The sequence below is a fragment of the Sesamum indicum genome, linkage group LG7, assembly GCF_000512975.1.
Source record: "Sesamum indicum cultivar Zhongzhi No. 13 linkage group LG7, S_indicum_v1.0, whole genome shotgun sequence".
Lineage (NCBI taxonomy): Eukaryota > Viridiplantae > Streptophyta > Magnoliopsida > Lamiales > Pedaliaceae > Sesamum > Sesamum indicum.
In genome coordinates this window covers 10,379,826-10,407,020 of record NC_026151.1, presented here as the reverse complement: position 1 = coordinate 10,407,020, position 27,195 = coordinate 10,379,826, and the positions used below count along the sequence as shown (strand labels likewise).

The 27,195-nt window shown below is 32.2% G+C and overlaps 5 protein-coding genes across 8 annotated transcripts in view; 2 read left to right on the top strand and 3 right to left on the bottom strand.

The window, feature by feature from the left end:
* LOC105166983 (transcription factor RF2b) lies at window positions 1,942-5,774 on the bottom strand. Its single transcript, XM_011086520.2, has 4 exons — window positions 5,095-5,774; window positions 4,185-4,317; window positions 2,917-3,001; window positions 1,942-2,831 (listed from the first exon to the last, which is right to left on the bottom strand). The coding sequence occupies exons 1-4, from the start codon at window positions 5,559-5,561 to the stop codon at window positions 2,461-2,463; spliced, it is 1,056 nt and encodes a 351-aa protein (XP_011084822.1). The 5' UTR covers window positions 5,562-5,774; the 3' UTR covers window positions 1,942-2,460.
* Window positions 10,094-11,102, top strand: LOC105166982 (RING-H2 finger protein ATL73-like). The gene has a single exon (XM_011086519.2). It carries the CDS (start codon window positions 10,468-10,470, stop codon window positions 10,957-10,959), a length of 492 nt encoding a protein of 163 aa, XP_011084821.1. The 5' UTR covers window positions 10,094-10,467; the 3' UTR covers window positions 10,960-11,102.
* LOC105166981 (probable chalcone--flavonone isomerase 3) lies at window positions 11,923-18,618 on the bottom strand. Of its 3 annotated transcripts, XM_020695561.1 has the most exons (6): window positions 18,541-18,618; window positions 16,144-16,362; window positions 13,934-13,983; window positions 13,386-13,541; window positions 12,676-12,902; window positions 12,052-12,182 (listed from the first exon to the last, which is right to left on the bottom strand). In XM_020695561.1, the coding sequence occupies exons 2-6, from the start codon at window positions 16,302-16,304 to the stop codon at window positions 12,165-12,167; spliced, it is 612 nt and encodes a 203-aa protein (XP_020551220.1). In that variant the 5' UTR covers window positions 16,305-16,362; window positions 18,541-18,618; the 3' UTR covers window positions 12,052-12,164. The 3 variants fall into 3 exon arrangements, with proteins under 3 accessions (XP_020551218.1, XP_011084820.1, XP_020551220.1); XM_020695559.1 differs by lacking the exon at window positions 18,541-18,618 and having other exon boundaries at window positions 11,923-12,164; window positions 16,144-16,341; XM_011086518.2 differs by lacking the exons at window positions 13,934-13,983; window positions 18,541-18,618 and adding an exon at window positions 15,426-15,515 and having other exon boundaries at window positions 11,931-12,164; window positions 16,144-16,274.
* Window positions 18,732-21,782, bottom strand: LOC105166979 (probable chalcone--flavonone isomerase 3). Of its 2 annotated transcripts, none has more exons than XM_011086517.2 (5): window positions 21,660-21,763; window positions 21,151-21,240; window positions 20,310-20,465; window positions 19,516-19,742; window positions 18,732-19,023 (listed from the first exon to the last, which is right to left on the bottom strand). In XM_011086517.2, coding segments are annotated over exons 1-5 (642 nt in total). In that variant the 5' UTR covers window positions 21,661-21,763; the 3' UTR covers window positions 18,732-18,855. The 2 variants fall into 2 exon arrangements, with proteins under 2 accessions (XP_011084819.1, XP_020551221.1); XM_020695562.1 differs by having other exon boundaries at window positions 18,911-19,041; window positions 21,660-21,782.
* LOC105166978 overlaps window positions 23,852-27,195 on the top strand; it is a gene marked incomplete in the record, with an annotated part of 4,169 nt that continues 825 nt past the window's right edge. The window contains 6 exon segments of the mRNA XM_020695558.1: window positions 23,852-24,478; window positions 24,581-24,686; window positions 25,164-26,168; window positions 26,389-26,451; window positions 26,539-26,759; window positions 27,104-27,195. Coding sequence (XP_020551217.1) covers window positions 24,419-24,478; window positions 24,581-24,686; window positions 25,164-26,168; window positions 26,389-26,451; window positions 26,539-26,759; window positions 27,104-27,195 — 1,547 coding nt within the window.

Below are 27,195 nucleotides of genomic sequence, written 5' to 3'. Positions count from 1 at the left end.
AGATCTTGATGTAACCAGTCAAGTTAGAGTTTTCAAAACTCTAAAGCCCCAAGTTTTATTGAGGTGCCATCTATTAATATCTATGTTAGTGTTTGTCTCATTTACAATATTTTATAAATAATGATTTATTAAAACATATTATTAGTTATTTCAAATAGAAATAATAATAGAATTTATTTTTTTTTAAAAAAAGGAAGTACAACGAAATATTGTGATCCATCAATACCTGAAATAACATCCACAAAAGGGACATGGATATTATCCAAATTATTAAAATTTTTAGGGCTCCCCCCCCCCCCCCCCCCACACCCCCACTCTTCCAAAAAACAACAACAAATCCTATTGCAATATGTAGGTCCAAAAAATGGACAAATTGAAGAGGTAATTAAGGAGATGGTAATGTTTGGGAGACACAAAGATGCCCCACATGAATGCAATTTTGTTCACAAGCTCCTTTGTTGGGCATGTGCAATTTTGTGGTTCTTCTGGGGGGTGGTAGCCCTATGTTTTGGCCCCTTCTCAGGTTACAAGCCAAATTAATTTTGGGGTCCAAACACACCTTTTGTTTTTTTAATTTATAGACTTTACCGGTATTTATAAATGCTCAAAACAAGCACTCATCACCCTATTCTTGAACATAGTTGAAAATAGTATTTTCATTTTACGAATTCTATTTTTGAGCCGCTTAAATTAAGCTGATCGAAGTTTATCAACAGTGACAACTTAGAGTCGATTCTTGTACCTAACGAATTTTTTAGAATTATATTATGACAAAATTAAAATTATCGTCATCTAACATTATTTTCAAAGATAATTTCTAAATATGGGATAGATTAGTGGTAAAAAGTTTTAACTGGTAATTACTTTCTTAAATAGATATTTCCCCCTCCCCCTTCAATTTCTAATCATTTTTCTCTCCTTAAGTATTCCATATTTCTGACATAAAAATTCTCTACTATTTATTTCAAATAATTTAGTATTCATTTATTAAAAAAATATATATTTACACACAGAAAGAGTATGTCATACACTCCTGCTATTGTTTTCATTTCAACAAATGAAATCTAACAATATAGTTTTATATAGTGAAGGAGAAACCTTGAAGAAAAATTGGAAAAAAATAAATAAATACCATGATTTTGTACCAAGTCATATTCTAAATAATAATAATAATGATGATGGTGCAAGTGTAGAGACAATGTAGCACTAACCTACAAGTCTGTTTAAGCGTCAGCATCCAAACATGTCCTAATCCCCTACAAATAATTATGTTAGGACCATTTACACCTTTCTCTCTCTTCTTTTTTACATGGCTGCTTGTACAAATATGACGTTCTCGCCAAACGTGTATATATTTGTTACATGTGAGAACAAAGTGATATTTCTAACTCGCATCCTGTTTGCAACCACATAATCTCGAAATGAAGTCATGTGACCTTACAAGTCCACCTTCTGAGGATTTTATGATGGTGAATATATACGGGTTGCTACCATTTCATGTTGAATGAAAATGAAGGATTTGAGCTGCTTATAAATTTAAAGCTTTATTTTTCTGTCGAGATGTCTTTTTTTAAAAGGGAAAAATGGTGGCGTTTTGGTGAAAACCGATAATTCTTCGAGCAAGAACGTCAAAATCAAATGGATAAGTGCACATGGCATCAATATATAAACAAAAAATTCAATTAGGATCATGATGGTTTACGTCTCAAGCAAGAATTTTGATTTTCTGGGATTGTGTCAAACATCAAGAGGATATGGTAACATGATGCGAATATTAGGTAGTTATATGGGCCTTTCTCTTGTCCCCTTACACCAGCAAAACTGTCTCATTGTTCAGACATCTTTGTACTCTCAAATGCTGTGTGTGTGTGTGTGTGTCTTGTATATGATTATCATGATTGTCGGGAAGAGTTTGAAGACTGACAAGAATACCTCAAAAACATTCGGGAACCATAGCACGATAATGTTGAAGTTACTGATGTTACAACAGGTATCCAGAAAACATTGGGGACTTAATAGCAAGAACAACGACGGAGTTAGTAGGTGAACTTAGGTTACAACATCGGACGGGCAGACGTTCTAGTTAATGAATAATGTGCAGTTCTCATTACATTAGACATACAATGATTATCAGACCGAGTCCCCCCTCAGTCAGTGAACGAGAAGCTTCACGGGACAAGTGAAGCAATCAAGAACAAAGATGTGATCACAAAAACAACAAATGACTTTTCAGTCGGACGAACAACTTAAATCTGGAAACAATTGCCACCACGATTAAGAATGAACAACATCGACGAACCTAGAATGCTAACGAAAACCTAAGACCCCAGTTAAACGTAAAAGGAAAAAAAATGAAAAAATCAGGTGACTCTGGATGTTAAAACAGCGGTGTCAGTCTATTAACAATTAAAACAAATAGGGTTGGATCACCGGGACGAATTGGGAGAGAACCTGAAAATATCAGAATGTACTGCTGCTTTCGCTGGCGGAGATAGACGGCCCCTCAGTTTTCACTAAATGAGAGCTTCGGCTACCGATATCAAGACCTTGGAAACGGCCAAGAGGGTCCTGGTGGAACGAGTCAGCAAGGCCCCGTACGTGAGCAGCTGAAAGCATCGGGTGCTGATGACTCGACATGCCCGTCGGGACGGCATGAAATTGCTGCATTTGTATGTTCTCGTTTGGGCTGGATTGGGGTGGAGAGGTAAAGAAGGTGGATTGATTGTATGGAACATGCTGCATTGCCAAATTGAACGTGTCTGAAGTCGAAGATATTTCTCCAGTAGCAAGTCTGAGTCTCTCTACTTCTTGCTTCAGTGCTTCGTTAAGGGCTGCGTTTTTAAACAGCTACATCATAAATATTTGCTAAAACAACTAAAATAAATCAACAAAAAGTACAGATGCATTTGTTCTTACCATCACGCAACTGAGCTTGCTGTTCCATGGCCTGTAACCGAAGCTTGAGCTCCGTATTCTCATTACTTAGTCCAGTCGTATCTCTCTGCGATAGAAAAAGTTTGATTGAATTGAGAAAATAAAAAGATGTCAACAACTAGCATATAGATCCTTATACAAAAAGTTTATAAGCATTGGGGGAAAGATTTCGATTCTGCCAGCCTCTTCCATCAGGAATCCTTCTACCGTTCTTTTCAGAGTTCTCAATTTAAAGCATATATAGTTACTGCTATTCCAACATTTTTAAGACAAGGCTCTAGATGTTTTCTTAAAGGCCGATAGCAGGGGCAAAGGTTGTCACAAGATGGGACACAAGACCCTGTTTTATTACAGGAGAAATTAACAATTAGACCGCAAAGACTGAAACATCCTGGGGACAAAATGTGGGAGGCTGTTTTACACAGAAAAGGCAGTACAACATTGTAATACAATGGAAGAAAATTAAGATCATTGAGAAGTTCTTTCCTTGAGAACTTTTTCTCATTTGGAGTTCCTACCCAGAAGCCTAAACTGCTCGATGTACGTAACCACGTTGTACAAGAACATGTACTAGTGACCAGAAGACCGAAGTCCATCAGTCCTATCTCAAGTTAATAATTTTTATTACACTTATCATGTGATTAGTGGATGTTCTTAAACTATACATCATTCATATTACAAGTGTAATTTACTTGCCATGTCTTGCGATGTGATTAGCTTGAATCTGGCCACACTTGGTCCAGACTAAAAGTTCAGAAAAAAGCACAAGCTCGAGTTCCAACACTTAAAGATGAGTTTCTTTACACTTGCCCAAGATTTATTTTTAACAAAAGGATTTTGTTCATTAACAGATGGATATTTGTTTGAAAGTCAAAGAATAAAACAGAAGAAAGAGGAACTTACAAGAAACACCCACAACATGAAAGAAACATATATATCAACTCTTTATAAACCTCAAATTCAAGAATATGTTGTCTGTTGGAGCAACATAATCTGGCAATTTATATTACCACATTCATGCTAGTTGCCTTTATTTTGACTGTGTTAAGGTTTGTGGTACTAGATTTGGCAATATCAATATGTAGACAGAATCTAGGATTTATGATCCTGTCCACTCATAGTAATTTGCTATACGAATAAGTATAGAACCATGTTACTACAGATCAAAACTTTCTGTTCCGACCAACTAGAGCATCAGTTTATGGAATGCCTTAAGTAGTAACAGAAGGGGGCAATTTCAGGACAAATACCTGGAACAGTGTCAGCTGAGCAGACAGAGTTGTGGCCTCAGTTTGAAGTGTCTGAACTTTTCTCTCCAGCTCAGATATGTAACGGGCCTTTCTCTCTTTTGATCGAGCAGCAGATTGTCGATTCGCCAAAATCCTGTGTAATATTACCGATGCATTAGTCAATTATACAACAGAGTCCAATACGATTGATGAAAGAAACATATTTCAAGCATGCTAAAAACAACTGGATAGGACAGCAATGAAGTACTCGACCAGACAAGGGCATGAACAACGATAAATACTTGAATGGTTCGGTTGTAATATGTTGGTCACGATGAAACCATCAAAATAATGATGACCACAGTTGAATTTCCAAATAAGACCATTACAGAAATCATAAAATAAGTTTGAATCAGACATCGAATCGAGATCTTGAAACCTCACAATCAAAAACAATGAAAACGGTTAGTAAGACAAACATGTGATCCTCGATGTTCGACCAAGCACTACATGATAATCTAATAATCCAGACAACATAAACAAAAGCCGTAGTGTCAGTTATGAATCTCGGTCTAGAATTTACATGAATCCATCGCCTAGATCAATCCAGATCAAAGCACAATTCCGAGAAGCTGCTAATGCACCGTAGAAAGAATCCAACCCTTTACTTAAAAATAAAACGAAATTCCAGCTCCTTGGAACAATGCAGTTCCATTGCAGTCTAGTAAAACATCAGTCAACTTGGTAGACTAAAACCTTAAGACTCACAAAGATCTATTTCAAGATCCACTCCAACACAAGTAAATCCACCAAAATTCACCTCAGAAACTCAAGATAACAATCCATACACACATATATGTGTAAGAAAACTCATAATTAAATATAAATCAAAATTAAAAAAGAAAAAGAAAAAAAAAGCAAAAGAAAATACCTTTTGGCGCGCTTAGGATCAATATTCCATAACTCAGCAAGCTTATCAGGAGCCATTGCTTTCTTAGCTTCAATGCTACTCTCATTAAACAACAGGCTCGAACTGTCCACCGAATTACTATGCCTATGCCTCGGCCTAGCTACACCATCAGCGCCGCCGTTCTTGTTACCATCGTCCGCCCCCGCCCCGCCACCCGCATTGTCGAGAATGGAGTCACCAACACCAGATCCACCGCCGGCGCCACCGCTGATCTTCTCGATGTCCATGTAAGTAGAGAAGAGATCATCCTCGGATCCCATCTCCTCGAAACTCCCGGCCGGCGCATCAAAGGGGTCGGAAACCAGATCTAAGTCCTCCGGCAGCCGAAAGTTGACCTCAGAGTGGGCTCTACGGTGGTGGGACGGCCGCATTGCCGCAGAAAACGGCGGCGGTTGGCTCAACAAATTCTTGGAGTTCGGATCTTGCATTTGTCGAGAGACTGTGGCGTCTGCGACTCGGTGTGTGTATGTGGGAATGGTTCTAGTTATAGTAGTGGTTAACAAAAAGAAGAGTTCCTCTTTTATTACAGTTTGAGATTAACTGTCCTTTGGTTCTTGGAAGAGGCCGTGAGAGAAAGACTGCTTGCTTCCTTCTTTTACTACTGGGTGATAACTGGGGGGTTGAAATGAATGTTCTTGGGAGGTGGGGAGCAAAAAGTTTTTCTTTTGATGCACTTCTTTTTTTTTTTTCCTTTTATTTTTCTCTTGATAAATTTCTTTATGATGTACTTCATTTTATGTGTGTGGGCATCCGTATGAATTTTTTTGTTGTAAATTCTATTTTATTTTTTATTTTATTTAATATATATTATATTTATAAAGATGTTATTGTATATTTTATTTAAAAAAATTATCACATTATTAAATAAAATGGAATTTACATGGGCATATAATGTTGTACAAGGTGGCCATTAATGGATGAAAAATTAGGGTTTCGGTTAATTTCAAGATTTCGAGGGACTTATTAATAAATAATCTAACTAGCATTCGAGAAGGCCTTATTTGATCAATAAGGTTGAAATCTCATTTATAAAAGATTGTGAGTTCAAGAATGTAGGTGTATGTCTATTTCGATAATAATTTGTTGTTTCTTTGTCTCATTTAAATATATACATCGACTTGAATTATTAATGTATTGAAATAGATGTTGAATTGTATATATTGAATGATGTAATGAATCGATATATTATTAAAAAAAAAAAAAAAAACTAACCAACGCTATATTATCTTTATATCAAATTCTATTGAATATCTTCTTCAAATTATTTTTTATTTTTTCTAGTTTTATTTTGCCCCGAAAACCCTAGTTCAATTCTTGATTGAACAATTTCAAGAAAGTTCTAAGGTTTAGGGTTTAAGATTTTTTAATTATTATTTTATATTTTTTCCTTTTTCTCAAAATTAGGTTAAAATGGAGTCCATGTGACAAAATGTGTTGTTTTCAATTTAAAATTGAAATTCTCACTCCAATCATCTTCATTTTCTTTTTTCCTCTTCACCTTTTTCTTTTATAATTAATAATTAATTATAAATATATATTTTTTATAGGAATAATTAATTATATAGTATTAAGCCCATAAATTTGAGTTCTTTTCTCCGTACGTAATTAGTACACAAACTGCCTATCCTTGCTAATATATATATGTTTCCTAATTATAATAAAGAATCATTGCAATTAATTTAAATTTCATAAAATTAATTAATCATTCCTTTCCATCAAATTAATGCATGACGCACAATAATTATAATTACTTAGATTTTATATTTAAAAAAACAGCAAATTTCATTAATTTCAAATTCAATTTAAATCACTACAAGAAAATAACTAAATAATTATAAAAAAATAATACTAAATTCAGCATCAAATTAATTAGCAAATAAAATTTTTGTTGTCAATCTATATTATTAATATATATATATATTAAATAATTCATTGCTAAATTTTCGTTGTTGAATTCATTAACAAATAAAATTTTTTGTATTAACTAATGAAATTAACAACAAGAATTTCATTTACTAATTAGTCTGAAGTTAATTTTTTCGTAGCTACTGAACTATTTTCTAACGGTGAATGAGACATTAACTAAATACAATCTCATTAAGTATGACTAATTAGTATTTGTTTCATGTGACAACTATATATTTTAGACCTTTAGGAATCAAACATTATTCCATTAAAAGCAAAGATTTTAATAATAAGCAACTTCTTGAAAATAAATGAATCAGAAAATATGTGGGTCAGCAATCGGTATTATTGGAGAAATAAATGAAATAAAATATTTATATCATAATGTGTTTGACCATCTATGAAATTAAATTAGCCATAATATTTTTTTTTTGTAAGTTAAATAATAATTTAAAAAAAGGCAATTATTGAACTTGAAAATAATGCAATAAATAATTCTAGAAAGCTTTATTACATTACAATTTGCAATTGTTTATTTCAAGAAAAATAATTGAGTATATTTTATAATATTTACAAATATTTTTTTAGGATATATAATAATTTAAGGGGTAAATGTATAATTAAAAATAATTCAGGGAGAAAATGTAAAATGATTTTACAATACAGTTATCAATGATCGATGAGTGGTCTATTAATTTATCCTAATAAGCAAAACTTAAATCTGTAAACATAAAATATTAATGTATTTTCCGACCGCACAAAATTTATGTATTTTACTATTTAATGTATTTTTATTGCACATATTTCGTTTCTGTCCGAAATGGACCGCAATAATCATAGTGAAGGTTTCATGTCATCAACTGTAAATCATTTGTTTCTCCTGAGACCTAACGAAAGGACATGAAATTCATTAAATGTTAGGGAAAAGTAGTTGAAGAAATGTCAATTATTTGTGATCACTATAATTTTCACAACATATGTTTGCAAGCTATCAATTTTGTGGACTTGTGGTTTGACAATTGAGATGTTGCAATTTGCCCTATCCCACATGCCATCTGTAAGTCCCTTTCTTTGAATAATATTCACGTACGAACTTAATATAGTATGATGAAATAATCAAATCAAATATTTTGAGATTCAAATAGACGAAACTCAAATAAAAATATGTAGATTATTGTCCTGTGTCGATATTATTGTAATTTTTAAAGGTATTTTCAATATTTTTTGCTCGCTCAAAAACAAAAATCTCACATAAAAAAAATAAAAAATTGTTACCCTATCCCATAATTTTAATATTTAAAATTTCAATTGACTTGGGCATATGAATTTTTTAAAACAAATCTAAATATTTACAATTTGGTTTCTAAATTTTGAAATTTTATTTTCCTTAATATCATCGTAGTTCATAGTATAAATATATATATAATGGGTATAATCCCAATTTTATCTGAAAAAGACTATTTTGCTCCTAAAATGCCTCAAAAATTGCAATTTCACCTGGAAGACCCGTGTCTTCCTAATCGGATCGGATCCAACGACCCAACCCTGACAATCCGAAACTCGTGGCAGACATCTATTGGACAATCAAATCCCCTGTTTGACGTTATAAATACTCCATGCTCAATGCGTTTTATGGTACGTTGTTTCTACTCACCTCTTTATTTTAGATCGCTCAGGCTCGTTAGCTCGACAACGACCTGCTTACTCGACCTTCTGACTTAAGCGCATCGAGGGTCTTAGTTGAGGCCACCCAAGTAAGCCTAACGATCTGCTTCTCTTTTATCAAGACCCTTACATCAGTTTGGGAGAGTTAGCGACCTTGAACCATTTGAAAGACCAGTTCATCTGACCATGGAGGTCGCACGAATTTAAATCCGGATCAATATATATATCAAAGAAAAAGATAGTCATAATTCTAACATGACACTTGAATTTTTCCTATCTATGGATAGACTTATTTGACACATGGTCCTTTTAATTTGAAGAATCAGAACAAAGCTTAATGATAGACATTTATGTCAAGAGGATAATGTGTTTTTTAATGCATAGCTGCTGCACACCATCTCTAGTAATTATCAAATCTTGATGTTGATCTTAGTGGCTGAACAATCAGCTCTTTTCAAATAATAAGTTTGAGATTTTATTATTAGATATTGTAATTTAAATTTTATAAATATGAATATATGTCTACTTTCATAATATTTTTTTTTACTTATTTGCTTTTTCCTAATATTTTTTTATTTGAATTTTTAGATGTATTTAATCAACATTTGATATTTTGAGACGACAAATAATGTAATAAACCATACATGGTTTCTTGTTTATTTAATTTCCATTGATTGTATTTGTTGTTATGAAATTATTGATGTATTTAATCACTCTTAATAATTAATAAATCACAACTAGTTTCTTGTTTGTTTTTTGTTTAAATATATTATTCAAGTTTATATAATTGATGTATATGAACGAAGCAAATGAATCGTACAATCGAGTTTTATGAATATAAGTATTGAGTCTACTTTGAAGTTTTAATAGTAATAATTATTTCTTTGTTGGTCGATTTAGAAATATCAATATATTGTGTACTGAATATTGTAAAATGTTATTTAATTTAAAAATATCAGATTATATTTATTAGTAAATAAATAAATGGGCCCAAATGAAAGCAAAATGCAAAAGGAATTGTTTCTTGAGCCATCAATTCGGAGAAGGGATAAGGATTTGGTGCTAAGAATTAGCATTTTTGCATTTTCCCATAACCTAATTGTGATTAAGTGGAATAAGGTATCATTATCAAAATTCTCAACCATCCTCTTCCCAACTCCGAAAGGTCTTCCGCACCACGCTCATTTAAATATTTATATTAATTATACAATTGATTCACGTCCCATCAAATCAAATTTGGAATTGTATTTTTCCCACAATAAAAATCTTAATCAAATTATTTTAGTTAAACAAAATTAATTATAAGATGATATACTTTTCATGTGATTAATCACGTCAATTATATAACAACTACACTACAAATAGATTAAAGTATGATCTAATAATTAGTTCAAAAACAACCTACATTTCCCGAACCCTTCCCACATCCAGAAAATCTCTCTCTCTCACTCTCATTTTGTTGGTAATTTTTATCCCTCTAGCCTCTTTGGAGGGAGCAAACTTCTGCTCTCTTGGAATTTTTGCAGGTTGAAAACAGAGCAGCTGATGATGTTTATGTACTTCTTCCCTTTGGGAAGATTGTGAATTTGCTGCCTTGGAGAGAAGGAAAAAACAAGAGACCCACTTGTGATTCTGTCGTGAAAATGAATTCTCTGCTCTCTGTTTCCTTTGTCGTCCGATTTGCAGTCTGTTTGGTGCAAAGAAATCCATAGTGGTTGAAAATTTTGAAGCCCTGACGTGTAGAAATTGAGAGTTGCGAAGCCCATGATGAGTTTCTCTCTCCGGCGCCACCGGTTACTCCTGGACGAGCCGCCGAGTAATGGAGGAGGGGCGAGGTCCGATACCAACATGGTGATCATCATCGCAGGCCTCTTGTGTGCTCTAGTATGCGCCGTTGGTATAAACTCAATAGTAAGACTCGTGCTCAGGTGGACCGGGAGGGCGAACTCCGACGCCACTGCCGAAGCGCCGCCGCGGTTCGGCAGAAAGGGCCTCAAGAAGAAGCTGCTCCGCCGGATTCCGGTGGCAGTTTATGGGTCGGAGACTGGGGTCTCGTTCACGGACTGTCCCATATGCCTCGCCGAGTTCTTGGATGGGGAGAAGATAAGAGTGTTACCGAAATGCTACCACTGCTTTCATGTTAGGTGTGTGGATATGTGGCTGTCCTCGCATTCGTCGTGCCCCACGTGCCGGCGGTCTCTGGCGGAGGAGCCGGTGGAGTCCGGCGACGGTGGTCTGGCTGACGAGGTGGTTTAGTTGCATCTGTCTTTGTTGCTTTTGGTAGTTAGAAAATGAAACTAATACAAGGAAAGAATTGTTCTTTTTAGGTGGATATGTTTGATTTGAGCTTGGTTGAAATTGAATTAATTATATGATAAGTGTAATAAATTTTAATTGAATTTATTGTATTATAAATATAATATATTTATTGTGTGATTGATATATAATTCAAAAAAAATAATTAATCATATAACAAATAAAAAATATTCTGTAATGAATTTTGTTCGATTAAATTTAATTTGAGTAAAATTTTTTATTTCATTGTACTGTTTGCGATTCCTTGTGACTATGAGTCGTCAAAATTTTATTTTTAATCTTATAATTACAGATATGTTGCACTTTTAGCTTTTATCTTATACAAAAAAAAAAAAAAAACATTCGATACTGTAAATTTTATAATTTTGACACATATAGTATTGGATTTGTCGGGAATTGATGCATATATAAATATAAAAATAATTATGAACTTATGTTATTAATTAATTATACGTATTGGATTGAGTGCAAACGTCCAGATTAAAGGTTCTGATTCCTCTACACCTGGAAAAGAAGTGTCACTCCGTCCAAGTACCATGTATTTCATTACTTGAACCAATGATTTATTCCTAAACTTCATTAGAATCGGATTTAATCATTACAATAAAAAACTTTGGTATTCTCTCTCCACATCAATTGTAGATACAGTGATTCAGTTACTAAATTACAATTCAAAGTCCCCATTCCATATATCGTCTATTTATATAGGTGTATTATAGATTGGAATTTAATAATTTTCTACTTTTATTTTAATTTAATTGTTAGTTTAAATTTATATCAACACCGTTCTAAATTAAGGATAAAAAATTATAATATCGTAAAAATTTTGAACCCACAATCCTTACAAATAAAACTTTGAACTCAAACCACTGATCTGTCCCATAAAAATTAATTTATTGACATTCTGTTAATTTATTGAATACAAGATGAAAATGAGATTGTTAAAAGTAAAATGAAAGAAAAAAGAATGGTGAGGATCATTCAATTTGAGAGGTGAGGAGAGAGAGAGAGGTGGCTAAGGAGGAAATGGTTGTAGGAGAGAGTGCAGTGCTCCCACCCAAGTACCATTTCTGTATCATCTCCACCACATTCCCATTCTTCACTTCCATCTTTGCTTCTTCTTTCCCGTCTCCAGCAAATCCAATCTACCCACCAAACAAACCCTATTAATCACATCTTTTTTTCATGTTATGTTATGTCTTAACGTATCAGCATTTGTAAATGCTACACTCCATGTGCAATACATTGTGTAATTGAGTGGTTGATACATACTCGATATATTAAATATGATAGATAAGTATGCAGCAATCGTTCAAACCCAATACAAAACACAATATCGACCATAACATTTATTTGACTAGATACTAGGCCCTTTTTTTTTTAATTGGATTTCCTATTGTAATTCTTGTGCCGGCTTCTATTATATTTCATATATATATATATGCAATATGTATAAAAATTACATTATCTATTTAATTTTTTTTAAAAAAAGTATATATATGGTGTGTGTGTGTGTGTGTGTGTGTGTATATATAATGTAATAGAAGATGCAACAAAAATTAAAATCCAATTTTTTTTCTTATAGGTAGCAAGAGTAAAGGGCCTTGCAAGCTTAGGACCTGTTTAGGTCTCGTGCAAATGATGAAAAATAATTACCTGAACAGTGGGAGAAGCAGCTGAGAAATAGAATGTCAAGACAGAATCCTTGTTGAAATACTTAGACTGGAAAAACTCCACAAGCTGCTCCACTGCTTCTTCCTCTTCCTCTTCATATTTATCAATCTCTGCCAAACGGTCCCTAACTGCACTCTCTATCTGTACTCCAAATTGTGAACCCTTTATCTCCTTAATCACCACCACCCTCACTAACTTATCCACCGGGCCTGCATGTAATATTTTCCATTAATTCCACATTTATATATATATATATATGTATTGAGATTATTGTAATAAAGAATTACTAAAATGTTCTAACAATATTTGGCATTTTTTCAAAAAAAAAAAAAATTAAACAAATAAAGATAAATTCCCAACTTATCTTTAAAATTTTAACAAACCCTCTCAATATTAAGTATAAAATTATCATTAATAGCAACTTATAAGATCCATGATTTTATTATATCCAAATATTTTAAGATTGCATTTGGACTTATGGGTTTAAATTAGAACGAAAAATTTAAAAAATTTTAAATTTAGAATTATTCAAATAAATTCAAAGGATCTTTTCATTCAAATGCAGCCTTAAAAATATTTTTAAAATAAAATTAAATATTTTAAAAGTTTTAAAAATAATTTATAAGATAAGTGAGGTTCATTTAATCAAACACCCTCTAAGCTTGAATTTTCTTGTTAAAAGAAAAGAATACCTGAAATGATAGCTTGAAAGAAGTGATGATCTTGTGTTAGCTCAGCTGCTGATTTTCCCTTCCATTTGTGTAAATGGAACACAATTTGGGGATCCAGATATACTCCTATTGCTGTGAACTTAATCTCGATCGAAAGCATCTCTACTGCTGTAACTCCTGATGCCCAAATATATATATAATTAAAATGCACAAACCCCCCAATATTTAAAAAGTTTATTAAAAATCCTTTTTTTTAAAAAAAAATAGATTAAAAACGCTCCGGTGTTTCTTAAATGTAGCTCAATCGCTCCATCTCCATTAAATATAACTAACGGTATTAATTTTTTTTATAAAATAACTGTTATACCCTTACTTCATATATATTATTTCTTATTTTAATAATCGTTGGATTTTCTCTGATCGAATATTGACCGTTAAATCTAATCAATTAATCTCAACTGTTAAATTTTGAAAAAATGAGAGGTCTAAATTCAACAAATTATTTAACTTAAAATTAAAAAATATTATATATATATAAAACTAACTACCTCACCCACCCTAACCCTTACCCGTGTTGGCCCCCCACACCCACCACTGTCTTCGTCGCGCCATTGGATCCCTGCAAATGCTTTATCAAAATGAGTGAAGTTGGTCTCGTTAAAATCGTATTGAAAAGATGAGTCTGATAGTGGTGATCTGCGACCGAGATTCGACCGGACAACGAGTGAATCAACGACAAACAAGTTCGACAGTTGTGGCTTGAGCTCAGTTCTCCGATTGACGAAAACTCAAATTGAAGATATAAAAATATTCCTCTTGAAAAGATGATTCGAGTGATACCATTGACGATCGAAAATCATTTGGATGGCGCCGAAAACTTAGAGACAAGTTTTCGGCGAAAAAGGGGCGACGTTCAGTTTTTTTATTTTTTATTTTTTTAATTAATTTTAATTATATTAATTGAATTATATTTTAGTTATTAAGAATATTTTAAATAATTATAATAATTAAATATTTATCTATTTAAGAATAATTATAATAACAATTATTGTAATTAAATATATATTAATTAATTAAAAATAATTTTAGATTTAACAATTAAAAATTATTTGAATTTATATTTAAAAAATATAAAAATAAAATAAAGATAAAAAGGGCATTTTAGTAAAAAGAACACCTAGAAAAAAGGTCAAAAATAGTTAAAAAATACCACCACACACACACACACACACAAAATGCATGTAATGCACCTTCCATTAATTACTAACGGGAGGGGTGTTTTTTACTGAGTTTTACAAAATATAGGGGGCTTTAGCCTATTTTTAAAATAGAAAGAGATTTTAGCTGACTTTTAAAATATAGGGGAATTTTATGCATTTTAGCCATATATATATATATATATACATTAGCTCATTTCATAAATTTCTACTCAAACTTAAGCTATATAAATAAAGCATATATATTGAAATAAATAACATTGATACCCCTGAGCTTAGACCTAATTATAAAAACACCTCTATTTTTTAAAAATTACAGTTATACCCCCTGAACAGGGTTAGTGTAACGTGTTTCATGGAGTGTTTCTGTAAATTCCACCTTACTTTTAATTACAAGTACAAACTCAAGGGGTGTACTTATATTTTTACAAAATACATAGAGCGTTTGTGTAATTAACTAGACCTAATCTCTAAAGGTGTCAATATAAATTGTCATTAAATTTATGTGAGCCTGATATTATTTATGGAGTCCAAAATATGATGGATTTAATCTGTACGTAGAATTTTATGTAATCATCCCTACAAACTTACCAAATGTGGAGGGATTTAAAACTTAGGGATAATTATATTTACACGTGCAATCCTAATTTTGGGAATATTACACAAAAATCAATCAATTTTAAATAATTACATACTTTTTTTTTCTATATCAAGAGAAATTTATAATTAAAATTCAGTGCAAAATACATCATAAAGTGTGCTAGTATAATTTTTTAAATAATAAAAAAATAAGTAAATGCCCAAATTTAGGAGAATTCCATGTAACCATGCCTACAAAACTTACCATGGCCTAGCAAGGACAATGGCTTGGTGATGTTGACTAGAGGAGGAAAAGGGATCTCATCCACCATCACATCCTCAACTTCAGTACCCACTACACCAATTCACAAATATAATTTATGCATAACAAAATATTCAAGTTGAATTACAATATACTCTTATAAAATTTATTATAATTATAAATATTCTTTTATTATTTACAAAATTATAATATTTTTTAAGATTAACGTTTCTCTAACAAATAACCTCCTACAATGAATGGTCTCCACGAGAAGATATTTATTCAATGATCGTTTAGTCGAAAATAATATTTATAATTTTTCGAACAATAATGATATTTAAAATTATGACAAATTTTAAAGAGCTCGTTGTAATTTATTCAAAAATTTAATTTTATTAGAAAATTAGAATAATATAAACATGCACGCATGCTACTCATTTACAACATAATCATAAAAAACCATAAAAAAAAAAAAAACAAGTCAATGGTCTATTGGGTCATGAATACTTAATTGCAAAAAATAACAAAGCAATAAATTATTATAATATCAATTAAATAAAAATGAATATTCTACACTTGAATTCATATTTGTCTACGGGAACTCAATTTTAATAATCAAACTAAAACTTGGTTGATATTTATATACACATTTAATAATTTACTCATAAACCCATACATATATAGCACAAAATTTCTACTAAATATAAAGAAAAAAACTCACTCTTTGATTTGATATTCATCAAGAACTTGGGAGGAGATCTTGTGGGGTGATGAAGATCTAGAGCTAGCAAAGTGATGGTGAATTGAGAAATGTGAAGAATCGGACGGTGTTGGGTTGATGATCATCCAAAGTACATATATAGAGGCGTCGCACTGTAGCATTTCCGAGTTTAGCAGGTGGTCCGCTCAAAGATGGGAGCATAATCACCGTTGGTTTTACCTAACAAAAACACAAATTTCCTACTTACCGTTGATTAACTATCAAACAACACACCGAAATTCTTACTCATATTTGAGGTGCAGTCCTACCAGCATTAATGCATTGAATTCTATCATAACTTGCAAGTATAGTATATTTAGGCAAAAATAGTACTAGGATGGATGATTCTAAAGATTGTTATTGGCCTTGGAAAATAGAGGTCCCAATCTGCACGTGTTTGGTATGAATTTTCATGTTGGGTTTGGAACGATGGAATAGGGTATGGATTTTATAACGGCCCGTCTGTCTCGACTTATTATAATACATTATTAATAAAAAATAATAGTACTATACGTAAATTTTTAAAAAATTCTATATGTATCAAACTCTATATAAGAAATACAAAAAATAAATAATTAGTTGATGAGAAAGTAATAATTTAGATTAACATATACTTTGTCTTATATAATTTATTCTAGATTCAAAATTATGTTAAAATGTTTAAATTTAAATTGATATTATTTATTAAATAAAATAAAATATTAGTTGAATGTATTTTTGTATTATATAATTCATTGTAGATCATAAAGTCATATTATTGGATGAGAAAATGAATGATTTAGATGAAATGGGCAAGGTGGGGTAAAGCAGGGTACTGGGCGAGGTGAAATTAGACAAGGCTGGTCTCGAGTCTGGACAGACCCTCCCCATTGCCATTACAGGATGATCCCTGAAAAGTTATCACATTTTAATTAAAAAAAAAAAAAACCTTATTCATATTTGTTCTAATATGTGATTGACTTTTTTTATTTTATAATAAATTAACTCCAATTATTGAAAATTTAATTTGACTCTCATTTTTGGTAGAGACTATTGATTAAATTAGGCTCGATGTATGATGCGAAGCAGAAATTTGAAGAGAAAGATTCTTGACGAAAATAAATAATAATTATTTGATTAAAAAGCATTAGAGAAAAATGTGGGAGAGTAGAGATAAAAAGAAGAAACATATTAATTGTTTAAACCAATTTCTAGCGGTTCAATTTTCAAAAATTTAAACATGTGTTGATTTCGATACTATTTTGCTACAACCATATATCTTTAGGAAGTTATTTTTACTTTCCCATTTTTATATAAAATTGCCATTTAATTATTTCTATATATTCTTTCTCTAAAATTTGATTCATCATCCATCCATTTGATTCATAATTTATTTACATTATTTAACACTATAAGCTATTTAATTCTCACGATTTTACTCAGAGTGAAACTTTCAACTCTAACGAACTCATTGAAATTTTTAGTTTTTATTATTATGATTTAATTTTAAATTATTGAGTAATTTTATTTTGATTTTGTGACAATACGATACTTATTAATTTTGATAGGCTAAAATTTGAAGTTACCTTTGAGTTTGACGTGTACGGCCCAAAAAAGAGATTTATGAAGTCCAAGCTTAGCCCATCAGACCAAGAAGAAGGTAACCCACTAGAATGACCATGGACCTGACCCAAGAGGAAGGTATGATAAAATACTTTATAAACCACAGGTCCACATTCAAAGCCCAACTAGAATAACCCTGGAGAAGGGAAGCGCCCCCAAGACTCAGGACTCTTAAACCTAGAGGGACTCCCTACAAAATAAAAGTCCCCACATGCATGGAGTTCTTTCCCAAGCAAAGGCGCTAGCTGCAAGGTGATTAGTTGGAGATAAGATCAAATCATGTCTTATTCACACGTATTTTGCCCCCTTTTTCGAGGATAAAGGTGGTGTGCGGAGTCACAGCAGCGGGGGACGCTCCCTCTATATATACAAGTTCAGTCCCTTAATGTGGACACCATTCAGAAGCTGGAAAACTGTTCCTTATTCTTGCTTTAGTCTTAGAATTGCACTCTGATCATAATTTCTTCTACAAATTTCTTAATCACATCTTGATTTTTCATTACCATTTTTTTTTTTACGATTACTTATTTCAAGAACAAGACTAGCTTAAGCGTCGTAGTGCTAACGTATTGTTTTGCAGGTTCCATTTTTCAAGTTTTTTTGCTTGATCGGCCCAAGTCCATCACTAAGGTCCAAGTTTGTCGAACTAAAATACACACATCAAGTGGCGCCGTCTGTTGTAAGTTGAGTTAAAGGCGTGAGTTACCATAAAAAAACCCAGCAATCTCGCAAACAAACAAAAGGTTGTGGAGGCACCTGAAAACAATCAGACTTTGCAGGTCGTTAAAGGAACGTCTCTAATCCCGATTAGTGGAGAATCCGCCCCAGCACTCCCTGCACCAATGCCACCCCCCAGAGCGGTAGATCCTGTGGTCGACCCTCAAGACGAAGTACCTCTTCGAATATCACTTCAGAAATTTTGAACCCACAGTCCTTGTAAATAAAACTTTGAACTCAAACCACTTATCTGTCCCATAAAGGACTAATTTATTGACATATTGTTAATTTATTGAATACAAGATGAGAATGAGAGTGTTAAAAGTAGAATGAAAGAAAAATGGTTGGTGAGGATTATTCAATTTGAGAGGTGAGGAGAGAGAGAGAGGTGGCTAAGGAGGAAATGGTTGTAGGAGAGAGTGCAGTGCTCCCACCCAAGTACCATTTCTGTATCATCTCCACCACATTCCCATTCTTCACTTCCATCTTTGCTTCTTCTTTCCCGTCTCCAGCAAATCCAATCTACCCACCAAACAAACCCTATTAATCACATCTTTATTTCATGTTATGTTATGTCTTAAAGTATCAGCATTTTTAAATGCAATATTTGACGTGCAATACATTGTGTAATTGAGTGGTTGACACATACTCGATATCTTAACTATGATAGATAGGTATGCAACAATCGTCCAAAGCCAATCCAAAACACAATACTGATCGTAACATTTATTTGACTAGATACTAGGCCTTTTTTTTATTGAATTTCCTATTATAATTCTTGTGCCGATTTCTATTATATTTCATATATATATATATGCAATATGTATAAAAATTACATTATCTATTTAATTTTTTTTTACAAAGTATACATGTGGTGTGTGTATATATATAATGTAAGAAGATGCAACAAAAATTGCAATAAAAAATCCAAATTTTCTTATAGGTAGCAAGAGTAAATTGCCTTGCAAGCTTAGGACTTGTTTGGGTCTCGTGCAAATGATGAAAAATAATTACCTGAACAGTGGGAGAAGCAGCTGAGAAATAGAATGTCAAGACAGAGTCCTTGTTGAAATACTTAGACTGGAAAAACTCCACAAGCTGCTCCAGTGCTTCTTCCTCCTCTTCTTCATATTTATCAATCTCTGCCAAACGGTCCCTAACTGCACTCTCTATCTGTACTCCAAATTGTGAACCCTTTATCTCCTTAATCACCACCACCCTCACTAACTTATCCACCGGGGCTGCATGTAATATTTTCCATTAATTCCACATTTATATATATATGTATTGAGATTATTGTAATAAAGAATTACTAAAATGTTCTAACAATATTTCGCATTTTTTCAAAAAAAAAAAATTAAACAAATAAAGATAAATTCCCAACTTATCTTTAAAATTTTAACAAACCCTCTCAATATTAAGTATAAAATTATCATTAATAGCAATTTATAAGCTCCATGATTTTATTATATCCAAATATTTTAAGGGTGCATTTGGATTTATGGATTTAAATTTGAAGGAATAATTTAGAGAAATGATTTTAAATGACTAATTAATTCGAAAAAAATTTGAAATCTATCAATATTCAACAAAATACAGTATAAATTAGAATTTAAAATTTAATTTTTTTTAAATTTAGAATTATTCAAATAATTTCAAAGGATCTTTTCATTCAAATGCAGCCTTAAAAATATTTTTAAAATAAAATTAAATATTATAAAAGTTTTAAAAATAATTTATAAGATAAGTGAGGTTCATTTAATCAAACACCCTCTAAGCTTGAATTTCTTGTTAAAAGAAAAGAATACCTGAAATGATAGTTTGAAAGAAGTGATGATCTTGTGTTAGCTCAGCTGCTGATTTTCCCTTCCATTTGTGTAAATGGGACACAATTTGGGGATCCAGATATACTCCTATTGCTGTGAACTTAATCTGGAGGAAATGTATCTCTATATCTGTAATTCCTGATGCCCAAATATATATATATATGTTAACTCATTTCATAAATTTCTAATCAAACTTAAACTATATACTAAATAAAACATATATTTGAAATAAATAACATTGGTACCCCTCAGCTTAGACCTAATTATACAAATACCACTATTCTTTGAAAAATTACAGTTATACCCCCTAAACAGGGTTAGTGTAACGTCTTTCATGAAGTGTTTCTGTAAAATTCCACCTTACTTTTAATCACAAGTACAAACTCAAGGGGTGTACTTATAGTTTTACAAAAGACAGAGCGTTTGTATAATTAACTAAATACAATCTCTAAGGGTGTCAAATAATTTATCCTTAGACTTAAGTGAGCCTGATATTATTTTTAGAGTCCAAAATATGATGGATTAATTTTGTCTGTATGCCCAAAATGTAAGAAAATTTTATGTAGTTATCCTCACAAACTTACCAAATGTGGAGGGATTTAAAATTTAGAGATAATTATATTTACACATGCAGTCCTAATATTAGGCATGTTACAAAAAATTCAATCAATTTTAAATAATTACATACTTTTATTTTTCTATATCAAGAGAGATTTATAATGTAAAATGAAAATGTGCTTGTATAATTTTTAAAATAATAAAAAAAATGAGTAAATGCCCAAATTTTAGGAGAATTCCATGTAACCATGCCTACAAAACTAACCATGGCCTAGCAAGGACAATGGCTTGGTGACGTTGACTAGAGAAGGAAAAGGGATCCCATCCACCATCACAACCTCAGCTTCAGTACCCACTGCACCAATTAACACATATAATTTATGCATAAGAAAAAATTCAAGGAAAATCACAATCGGATCTTATAAAATTTATTATAATTATAAATATTTTTTTATTATTTAAAAAATTATAATATTTTTTCAAGATTAACGTTTTTCTAACAAATAACTTTCTACAATGAATGGCCTTCCACGAGAAGATATTTATTTGATGGTCGTTTATTCAAAAATAATATTTATAATTTTTTAAACAATGATGTGATATACATAATTATGATAAATTTTAGTGAGCCCGTTGTAATTTATCCAAAAAATTAATTTCGTTAGAAAATTAGAATAATATCAACATGCACATATGCTACTCATTTACAACGTAATCATAAACCCATACATATGTAGCACAAAATTTCTACTAAATATAAAGAAAAAAACTCACTGGTTGATTTGATCTTGATCAAGAACTTGGGAGGAAATGGTGAGGGTTGATGAAGATGTGGAGCTAGCAAAGTGATGGAGGTGTTGGGTTGATGATCATCCAAAGTACATATATAGAGGCGCTGCACTGTAGCATTTCAGAGTTTAGATAGGGCACGTAGCTGCCCACGTGGCCCGCTCAAGATGGGAGCACGAGAACCGTTGGTTTTACCTAACAAAAGCACCCATTCCTACTTACCGTTGGTTGGTTCATAACTAGCATTAAATCACACAAATTCTTATTCGTATTTGGTGTGCAGTCCTTTCAGTATTAATGCATCCAATCCCATTAGAATTTTGGAGTAAAATATATTTAGGGAAAAGTATTATTTTAATCTGTTAAGTATGCCTAATTTTAATTTTAATTCGATAATTATGTTTATTTTTATTTAGGTCCAATAACTTACAAAATTGTTTACTTTTAGTCCTCTGGCAGATTTTCGAATAATTTTACCTCTATGAGTGCATATGGACTAAAACTATCTTTCAAAAGTTGCATAGGGGTAAAATTGTTCGAAAATCTGCCAGAGGACTAAAAATAAGCAATTTCGTAAGTTACTGGACCTAAACAAAAATAGACATAGTTATCGGACTAAAATTAAAATTAGGCATACTTAACGGATTAAAATAATACTTTTTCCATATATTTATGTATAAATAGTATTACGATGTGTTGGGTATTTACAAGACCCATCTTTTTGAACAGATTTCTAACTCAATTATTACAATGATCGTGAGTTTTGAAAATTCTTAAAATTATCTACAAAATAAAAAATAAAGCAGAATATTACAAGAATAGTAAATATAAAACACAATATATTAAAGGAACATAAATAGGCTCAGATAGTCGAGATCCGGAACGGCAAGCACACGGCCACATTAGAGAGAAAAATGCGGGAGAGCAGAGACAGAAAGAAGAAATAGATTAATTGTTGAAACCAGTTTCTAAAAATTTGAATTTGGTTGATAAAATATGTGTTGATTTAGGGAAAAAATACAATTTACCTTTCTGTGTATGAGAAATGAGTAAAAAATTCTCTGTGAAAAAAAATAAAATAAATTATTCCCTGTGCTTTGAAAAATAAAGTAAATTATCCTTCTATCCAAACCTTAGATAGGGGTGTAATTGCTTTATTCTTTAAAATGTATGGGATAATTTGCTAATTTTTTTTTTCTACAGGAATTTATTTGCTAATTTCACATATCATATGGGAGTAAATTACATTTAACTCGTTGATTTAGATACTATTTTGCTACAACCATATATCTTTAGGGAATTATTTTTATTTTTCCATTTTTATGTAAAATTGCCATTTAATTATTTGTATATATATATATATATATGTTCTTTCTCTAAAATTTCATGGGTAAATTATATTTTTTTTTAATCTAAACTATGTCCATTTTTATATTTCGTCATCGAGACTTATTTTTGTATCAATTTACAGTCTCAACTTATGAAATTTGCACTTTGTCATAAATGACTATTGTTTTATTATTTTTTGTCGGAAAAACGCCGCATGTGTATATGTGAAAATTTCACATCACATAACCCTTAAATATCTCATGTGCATTGCATGTGATGTTTTTTTAACAAAAAGTTTAGCTGAGAAATAATTATAAATGGCAAAGTGCAAAACTTTGTAAAGTTGATACGATAAGTTGATATAAAAAGCAAAAAAAAAAAATTTAGATATCAGAGTATAAAACACAGTCCTGGAACGACAAAATGTAATTAACCAAAATTTGACTCATCATCCTTCCGTTGGACTATTTGATTGATAATTTATATACATTATTTAACAGTAAAAACTATTTAATTCTCACGATTTTCCTCATAATGAGACTTTGAACTCTGATGAACTCATTGAAATTTTTACTGTTTCTTATTATGATTTAATTTTAAAATAAAAGTATTTTCAAATTATTGAGTAATTTGATTTTAATTTTGTGACAACACCTACTTATTAATTTTTATAGGCTAATTTAAATTTACTTTGGGGGTAATGTGCTAAAATGATAAAGTTTAGGTGGTGATGTGCAAATTGTCCTCACAAATACAAAACAAACGAGAATCAAAACATTTGGGGTAATATATTAATTAAATACTTCTGCATGTGCTCAAAGTTATTCCCTATGGATTCACAAGTAACGCTTTTCAGCGCGCTCCTGCTGCAAAATTCAAATCCAAACTCCACATCTCTCTCTCTCTCTCACACACACACACAGACAATATTTCCCCTCCTTAATTTGCATATATCAGTTAGAGGGGAGAGAACCCTATTAACACTTTTGACATCCTTTTCAAAATGCGCCATTAAGACAGTATAGTCAATCTTGAATCTTTTCACTCTTTTGTTCTTTTTATTACAGCCCATTCTTGTTTCGTTGTCATTTTGAGTTCAAATTTGTGGGTTTTGTCCGAAGGGTCAGAGCTCAGAATCTTGAAATTGAATTAGCAGATTTTTTTGATTTCTTTTGTGCATTTATGGGATTGTGAAAGTAGGCTAGTAACACATTACAATCAAGAATCTTGAATTTTTTCATCCGTTCTCTTAAGCCCCCAGGGTTTTGTTTTTGCAGTCCCTTCTTGTTTCATTGGTTAAAGCTGGGATTCTGGGTTTAAATTTTGTTGGTTTTCGTTTGAAGGCCAAAGCTTAGGATCTTGAAATTGAATTGACAGTTCTTCCCTTTTTCCTTTATCACTTCTTTTGTGCATTTATGGATAGTGAAAGCAAGTTGCAGAATCAATCTTTAGGGAAGCCTATATCTAACTTAAAGGTTGGATATCTTGAAATTGCACTGCACTGCTTCATATATTAGTTGCTTTTGTTTGGATTATTTCTTTCTAATTTCACATCCTTCTTGGCTTTGATCTGGTAGGCTTCGGTAGGAGAGAAAAGGGGCATTAGAAAAGCTGAAGAAACATCTGAATGTTCTCATAAAAGAGCGAAAATGCATGATCTTGAATCTGTTTCGCGATGTAAAGGTGTGATTTTTGCCTGTTTCTGTAGCTATTGTGTAAATGTCCACTGTGTTATTTGGATACTTGTCTTGATTGTGTAATTTGAAGGTTTTGAGACGTAACATTTGATGTGCAAGATACAAACTTTTATGTGCGTAATTTGGACTGCATCTAGTCCAGTATGTGGCTTTTTATCAGTTTTGGGTTTATTCATATTAAAAAGATTCCTACTTATGATTAATTCTTGAAGCGAATTTGAATCTCCCGTGCAGCAAAAATGAGAGAACTATTCTCGTATTACAAAGTTGCCTTGATACTAAGATGAAATAATTGCGATTCAGTTCGTGCTTGATTTAGGGAAGCGAAATATGTTCCTTTGTCTATTCGATATTGCTTGACAAATTATTTTTTAATCTTTGAAAATTTCGACGCCATTTGCTAATCTCATTAGAGAAGGCAAAATTTCCCATGAAAGAAACTCAAAATTTGAACTTGATGCAGTTCAAGCAGGAGTAAGAAGAAGCAATAGACTGCATCTAGATGTCAACTCTGATTCTGGAGCACTTGATCTTAATGTTAATGCTGATCCTGTTAGCCTTATGGTTGGTGTCGATGCTCCAGCATGTATTAAGGAGTCTAATGAACTTCTTGCCCCTGTGAAGGAAGAAAAGAACAGGGTGTTTGATTTAGATCTAAATGCTGAAGACGTGTCTAGTTCAATCAATAATGATCCCTTCTATCCCTATAAGAACTGTGAGCATTCGAAGTTGAGGGATGATTCTGAGTGTGGAAGTTCTTCAGGTCCGCTGGAAGAAAAAGATTCAATGAGAATTTGGGAAGGGTTGAAGCAAAATAACTATCTGTCTATTCCTTATGGAGCTGTGTCTATGGCAGTACCAAAAACACGCCGTAGAAAGAAAAATAACAATGATGTAATGAAGAAGAAGATAGAACTTGCAAAAAAGGAACAGATTGATCGGTTTGCAAAGGCTGCTGCTCCAACTGGGTTACTCAGTGGGCTAAATCCCGGAATCATTAACCATGTGAGAAACAGGAAACAGGTTCACTCTATAATAGAAGCCCTAGTGAAGTCTGAAAGAACTGAGAATCAACGTTCTGGAAGCAAGCAAGGTAACCAAATCAATGGTGGTGCTCACGAACTCAGTGGATGGGGGTACGCATTAGACATGCATAGTTCAGGGTTGAATAGATCTGCACCAAATCATGGAGATGTCTTGCTGGAAAGAAGGCAGACAGGACATGATGGTTTATTTGCCAAATCAAATTATTTGAAATCTGAGGCCACAAGAAGAAATGATCATTCATATATGAAAGAAACCAGGATTTTTGAAAGAATGTCTTCACAATGCAACATAGAAAATAAAGAAAATGATGGGCTTGCCCTAAAGTTATCATCGTCTGTAACAGTTGCTTCAGAGGGTACTAGCTGTTTGTCAAATGAGGAATCAGGAAATTTTACCAGTGTTACTTCACCGTCTGTTAAAGGTTGTTAAGTTCTTTCCTGCTTTCTTCCTTTCTTGATTTGTTTTATGGTTTCAATATAGGGTAGTTCGAAAGTTTCAGAAAACATTCAGAATGGATTCAACAAAAATGTTTTATAGTAGAAATACTCAAGATACTGCAATATTCTGCTTTGACATCTGAAGATGAATATTCCAGTTTAGTAAGATGAAACTATTCTGACAGACTTTTGTCTGATTTTCAGCTGCTAATGTAGCTTCCCAATGGTTGGAACTTCTGAATCAAGATATCAGAGGACGTCTTGCTGGTAGGAGTTCTCTTTTGAAAAACGAAGGTTTGAGGTATGTGCTTAATGTGAAATAAATTCCTAACAGGAATTCGTCCTTGCTTGCAGCGCTAAGACGAAGTAAGAAAAGAGTTCGGGCTGTTGTAACTACAGAACTTCCCCTCTTAATGTCCAGAGAATTCTCGTCTAAATTGGAGAACAATTCATATACGACAGAGGCTTCAACCCTTTGCCACTTTGACAAATCATCTATTGATGCACATGCTATTAGATGGAGCACTCTCTTTGAAGAGATGGAGAAAGCACTTTCTGAAGAAGAGAGTCATCTGGTGAGTTCGCAATGGTGTTCATATCTAGAAGAATTCATATATTGCAAATTGCATAGTTTTGTGCCTGGTATACTTTTCTTACACCTAATCACATGAGCATTGCATGAGACTGTCATAAAACGTTGTTGGAGTAAATATTCATATGAGTATCCCAAGATTTTGTTTCTTGGTCTCACAAACAATACATCTACACTTTGCACTCTTCTTGGACTTATGTGTATATATTCAGATTGTTCCCATCCATATGTTTTCTACACTCTTCCCCGTGATTCTTTTTTTCATTTTCTGATTACTGTTTTGCCAAGACTGATAGCTGATTATTTCTGTTCTTTAAAAATTATCAGGAAAGTTGGTTGAACCAAGTGAAGGAAATGCAGTTGCACTGTCAAAGGGGTCTTTATAGAAGTAGTTTCAATGATCCTTCACAAGACACAGG